General features: G+C 41.0%; 1 protein-coding gene across 1 annotated transcript in view; it reads right to left on the bottom strand.

Annotated features, from left to right (window-relative positions):
* The window catches only part of DNAH11 (dynein axonemal heavy chain 11), a 207,696-nt gene that overhangs the window by 130,549 nt on the left and 70,895 nt on the right, over positions 1-6,252 (bottom strand). The window contains exons 19-20 of the mRNA XM_006154490.1: positions 3,159-3,275; positions 2,700-2,786 (exon numbers count right to left, since the gene is read on the bottom strand). Coding sequence (XP_006154552.1) covers positions 2,700-2,786; positions 3,159-3,275 — 204 coding nt within the window. The remainder of the gene's footprint in view (positions 1-2,699; positions 2,787-3,158; positions 3,276-6,252) is intronic.

Here is a 6,252-nt window from a genome sequence, read left to right as displayed (position 1 = left end):
TCTTTTGTAAAGCGTGTAATTCCTCTTTTAGATCTTGCAAGAATTTCCTCACCTCCTGGAACTCATCAACTTCTTTCTCCTTTCTCTTTAGCAGTTCATTGTCTCTCTTCTCTTCCATCTCAGTTAGCTTCGCCATTATGAATGTTCTAAATTCTTTATCAGACATTTCCATGATTTGCATTGAACTGCTTGTGGATGAAGAGGAGTTATTCTTTGGTCTTGGAGGAGAGGTATTTTCTTGCTTTCCCATTTTTCTTGTGGTCCTGTGGTGATTTCTTGTCATCTGATGGATGGTGTGTTTCTTTCAAATTTTTGATGTTCAATCAGAGTGTTTAGGAGTAAGCAGAAAGAGGTGATCCGGAATCTCTTTGTCGTTCATGCTAACTTTGTTTGTTGGAGGCTGAATTATCGGTAGAAAATCTTCGTTTTTCCTGTCCCCTGCAATGACTAGTTACCAGGAGCCATGAGGAATCTTGTTCTGAAGGCCTCAACTCTCCTGCTACGCTAGCTTCATTTGTTGGAGGCTGAATTATCGATAGAAAATCTTCATTTTTCCTGTCCCCTGCAATGACTAGTTACCAGGAGCCATGAGGAATCTTGTTCTGAAGGCCTCAACTCTCCTGCCACGCTAACTTCGTTTGTTGGAGGCTCAAGACTTCTCCTATTTCTTGTTGAGCTCAGCAATACATTTAAAATTTCACATTTGTGAATATATATTCAGCATCTGTTTTAAAAGGAAGGATTTTTCTAAACATCTAGTCCACCATATTCCCCGAAGCTAACATCTCTATTATTTATAATCTTATTTCCTATAACTTATAATAATTCTATTATTCCTAGAGATGTATAACCCAGTTATGTAAAATCTTTGGAGAGGTTTTTGCTATAGGGCGCGTGCACTCGCCAGACAGACAGAGACAGAGAGACAGAAAGCGAGAAATCATCCCCCAGGGGGGGATGGCCACGCCACAATCCCTTCTCCATTCTCCTCTCGGGATCTTGGGCACGCATGCACACGTGCCTGGCGTGAGTTTAAGCCACCAGGTCCGAGACTCGAACCGTGGTTGACTACATTGGGAGTCCAGAGACATAGCCATTACGCTAACTGTTGGTCCCAAGAATTTCATCTTAAAAGGAGAGAATCCCAGGGCCAGCAGGTGGCATGGTGGTTAAGGACACTGGATTCTCGGGGGCCAGCAGGTGGCATGGTGGTTAAGGTGCAGGATACTCCCACATGGCTAACCACGGCTCGAGTCCCAGACCTGGTGGTTTGCTTTCTCACTTTCTTTCTCACTCTTTGTGTATCTCTGTCTCTGGTCAAATAAAAATAAATGAATGAATAAATAAAATTAAATAAATAATTTTTTTTTTTTTTTTTTTAAAAAAGGGCATTGGATTCTCATATGGTTGACCATGGTTCGAGTCCTGGACCTGGTAGTTTGCTTACCCTTTCTCTCTCTTTCTCTGTCTCTCACTGGTCAAATTAAAATCAAAACAAAACAAAACAAAACAAAAACAAATGGAATTAAATAAATAATTAATTTTTTTTTTTTTAAAGTGGGGAAGAGAATCTCTACATCTCTTCCCTTGATCAATGGTTTCTATCTTATGGACTGAGGTACCTTGAGTACCAAGGTCTACCATACCAGCCCAGAACAAGAATACGCATAACTTTGGTTGAGTCTAGTTAGGTAAACATTAGATATGCATGCTCAACAAACACGCTGAGAAGACTTCAAGAAAAAAACAAAAATCAACCCCCCTCTTATATTCAAGATATCACTGAATATATCCTGTAAGTACAAGGATAAGCATGTGTAATGCAATGCTGTTACAGTATAGCATAAAATGGTAAGATTCAATAAATAACTCTAGTAAATGTTTACATACAGCACATTGGTTGGTTAAGTAAAAATGTTTCCCTATCCACAATCTGTTCAGGCCACCTGCAATTTAGATATCTTTGAAAAAAAAAATCCAACAACTCTATTAGCATATTATAACCTACTCCCTGTCAATGAATACATTACCAATCTTCAGCCAAGTGAAAGAGAAGTCCTTATGCTATAGAATGCTGTTCTCTGAATAGGTTTAAAGCAATTAAATCTAAATTCAACCAAAATTTGGAAAGAGAATTAAGAGCTGTGTCAGCTGTAAGTTTTACCCCAGTCTAAAAGTAAAGCATACATCCAGCACAGAGTAAAATCAGGATGGGAGCAGAGATGAAGAACTCAGGGGCCAGGGAGTGGAGCAGCAGTAACCCAACCAAAGCCACACAGGAAAGGTACCGGGTTTGTGTTCCAGGACCAAGGTTTGATCAAGGCTAGCTGAGACTGGGAGTGGATTGCAGCATGAGGACCCTGTTAGGGATGTCTGTGTCTCTTTATCTCTGACTTTCTCACTCATGCAAGAAATAAATTAATACACTGAAAAACCAAACTGAGGATATGGGAATAAAATAAGGATTTTAGTTAACAGAAAGCAAGCAAGCAAGCTCAGAAAGATTCTGAACTCCTGAATTTACACTTAAATCATGTTTTTGTTTTGGCTGCTAAGTTCCTAGAGAAAGAAACATACTATTTTTCTAATAGAAGTTTAAAACATCTTAAGTCTCCTATGAATTACTTCCCATTTGGATTATTTGCCCACTGTATTCATTCATATAGTCGGCCATAAGAGAGCAGTTCCCTCTGCATTACCTTATCAAGCACTGCATATGGATTTTCTGCATCAAATCCAAGAGGGGCATAGCATTTGAATCTCTCTCTGAATTCTTCCTGCTTTCCCTGATCAGGGCAGAAAAAATACAGAAAGTGAGTCTCAAACTAATAGCTTCAACTGTCCTCCTAAAATCATTCTTAAAAACAAATAAGAGGGTCAGGAGATGGCATGATGGTTAAGGTGCTTGCTGGACTCCCACATGACAGACTGCAGTTCAAGTCCCAGGTCCAGCAGCTTAAAAAGCATGCCATGTGCATGTGCATGTGTGCCCAAAATTCTGAGAAGAGAATGGAGGAGAAGGGATTGCAGAGTGGCCATCCCTCCTGGGGGGTGATTTCTCACTTCTCCTTTCTCTCTTGCTCTGTCTCTCTCCAGTGAATATATGCACCCTATGGCAAAAACCTAAAACAAGAATAAAAACTTGGTAACTAGCTTACATCAAACAAAACACATTTTTTCCTTATAAGAGTGACTTCTGCATTTTGGAGAGGTGAAACTTCATGTCTGACAGTTGCTGCAATTTTTTTGGTAGTTTCCCATCTTTCAGGTAATTCCTATAAAACAAAGAGGCAAATGGGAAATTACTTCACTTCTTAAAATACATCAATTCTATAGAATTAACAATTTTTATTTCTTTATATTAAGCCCATGACATTTTTTTCATTCTTATATAAGGAGTTTATCTAAGAAGGGGATTATGAGGCTTAGAACCAGGACTGAGGTCTACACTGACCCACTGACACTTCTGGATTCAGATATTTCAAGCATGTATCGGAGTCAGTCTCATCTCAGAATAAATGGAAACCTTCTCAAAATAAACACAAATTTTCAAATTGTTTTGCTGATGTGGGAATAAAATTAAAGTACTCTGGAAATGACTTTGCTGATCTCTAACCACTAGAAATGGAAGCCAGCCACGTTTAGCAATCTAGCAAGTGAGAAAAGATGCTTCGAATCTGTTGGGGCAAAGATGAAAATAGGAATCAATCCCATCCTCTGCTTTCCTCTAGTTCCCAAAGCTTTGTGCTTTTTTCTTTCTTGATAGACAGACAGAGCACTGAGGTTGGGCTTATTTTAGATGACTAGGATTTTTGAAGGGAGAAGAGGCAAAGGTAAGAGAAGGTCAATTCCTACTTGATGTCGGACAAAAGAAGCAATAAATAGTCCAGGTACCAACTCAAGGCTACCCTCTCAGCCTGCAATGCAAATAATACAAACACAAATTATTTCCTTTAAGGAGCTGTGGTGCATAATTACTGTTGAAAAACGTTCCTTGTGTCCAGACTAACCAGCATTGTTTCGCTGGGTCATCTCCTGGGACACTAAAATTGTTTTGTCATACAAAGTCACCCATAGTAATAGACTCCACTTGTGTAGTTGAAGTGCAAAAACCAAAGCTTCTTAAGACTATTTTGTAACCCTCAATAAATATTTGATGAATGATTCTGAACTTGCCAATTATTAAGAGTGTACTGTGCTAAGCATAACTAGTATTTGTGAAGTGGGCATGACAAAGGTAAAAGACATTCTTTGGCTTGTTTTATAATCGGTCAAAGTGAGAGAGAGGCACACCCAATACCTATTCCACCAACAACCTATGAACTTTTGGGGCAGCCCTATGGCCCAGTAGTTGAGGGCACTAGATAGAAATAAGGTTTGAGTCCTGGAACTGGTGACTTGAAAAACACTTTGAGTATAGTACATGTGCATGCGGGTCTAAAATCCTGACAGAATGGAGAAAAGAGGGGATTGTTATAGTGACCATGCCTGACCGGGGTTGGATGTGTGTGTGCACATGCGTGCACGCATGCACCCTTTCTTCCTTTCCCATCTCTGTTTCATTCTCTGGTGAACATACATGTCTTCTGGCAGTATTATTTTAAAAAGAATATATAAATTTTCATCAGGATAGTATATGTTATGGAATCACAACAGTTAGGGAACAACATTGTGTCATGACAAGAACATCAAACCAACTCAGGACTCATGAGACCTGAACTCTTAAAATCCTAGTCCTTCCATCTTGTGCTTTTTTCCATCAAAACTTTGTGTCCTTGTATGTATAGGTCTCACTTTGTGTTTCTAAGTGCATGCCATGGAACCTAAATGTACAGGCAGTTACTTCAAAGGCCATGGCTTTGTCGTGGGAGGTGGAGAGGTGTTATATCAGAGGGCTCAGGCTCCTAAACCCTCTTCAGACACAACTAGACCTGCTTTGTATTTGGAGATTCCAAACAAACTTTCACGTGATAAAAAATAAATTTCCTGGGGCTAGCAGATGGCTTAGTGGTTACATCACTGGACTCCCAAATGGCTAACTGTGGTTAAAGTCCTGGCCCAGTGGCCTGAAAGTAACACCAGGCATGTGTGTGTGCATGCCCAAGATCCCAATAGAGAACAGGAAAAAAAGGATTGTAGTGTGCATCCCCCTTAGCGGATGAGTTCTCACTTTCCCTTTCACTGACTCTGTCTCTCTCTCCAGCAGGCACAACCACCCTATGGCAAAAACCTTTTAAAAAAAATAATGCGACCAGCAGATAGTGTAATGATTATGTCACTGGACTCCCATGTAGTCAACTCCCATGTAGTCTCGGATCCAGCAACTTGAAACTCACGTCGGGTGCATGTGTGCATGCCCATGATGCCAGGAAGATAATGGAGGAGAAGGGACTGCAGCCTGGCCAGTCCTTCAGAGAGTGATTTCTCACTTTCTGTCTCTGTCTCTCTCTGTGTCTCTAGTGAGCAAACATCCCTGTAGCAAAATTCCCTAAAAAAATTTAAAAAATAAAAACTAAAAAATACATTTCCTGAAAACCAAAAGATCAGATGATCCCCAAAGTCTCCCTATCTACTCAAAGAGGAGGTAACACGGAATCTGAGACTCATGGGAATGACTAGGCTTGAACAGGCAGAGATTAAGGTGAGATCCTTTGCAATTCTGTGAGGTACAACTACCAGTACAGGATGGGGTGAATGTGTGGGCACTTATGGCAATTGGATGGTATTCAGGAGGCTGGCGGCAGTCAATTAAGGTTTCTGAGCAAGAGAAGAACTTGATAATCCCTGTAGGTTAGAACTTTAATCTTTCTTCAGAGTAGACTGTAGATGGAATGTGAGGAAGAACGAGGTAAATGAAGAAGCTATTGCTGGCCCAGCCTTTTGTATAGTTTGTAGCAAACTGAACTGCAGTACTGGAAGCCACATGACTGACTATGCATTCAGGTGCCTAGTCCTATCAGCCTGAAACACACCAAGAGAGCATGCACATACCCAATGAGCTGGAGGAGTGGAGGAAGGGAATCACGGCATGATGAGATCCTATCAAGAAAGCCTTTCTGGGAACCAGCAGTTAGCGTAATGGCTATGTCGCTTGACTCCCACGTAGTCGACCGCGGTTCGTGTCCCGGACCCGGTGGCTTAAAAAACTCTCGCTGGGCTCGTGTGCGTGCGTGCCCAAGATCCTGAGAGGAGAATGGAGGAGAAGGGATTGCGGCGTGACCATCCCCCCTGGGGGGTGATTTCTCGCTTTCT

Source organism: Tupaia chinensis, unplaced genomic scaffold (genome assembly GCF_000334495.1).
Source record: "Tupaia chinensis unplaced genomic scaffold, TupChi_1.0 Scaffold000410_1, whole genome shotgun sequence".
In the NCBI taxonomy this organism is placed as follows: domain Eukaryota; kingdom Metazoa; phylum Chordata; class Mammalia; order Scandentia; family Tupaiidae; genus Tupaia; species Tupaia belangeri.
Note: the sequence above shows the minus strand (reverse complement) of the source record. Positions and strands in the feature narration are given on the sequence as shown.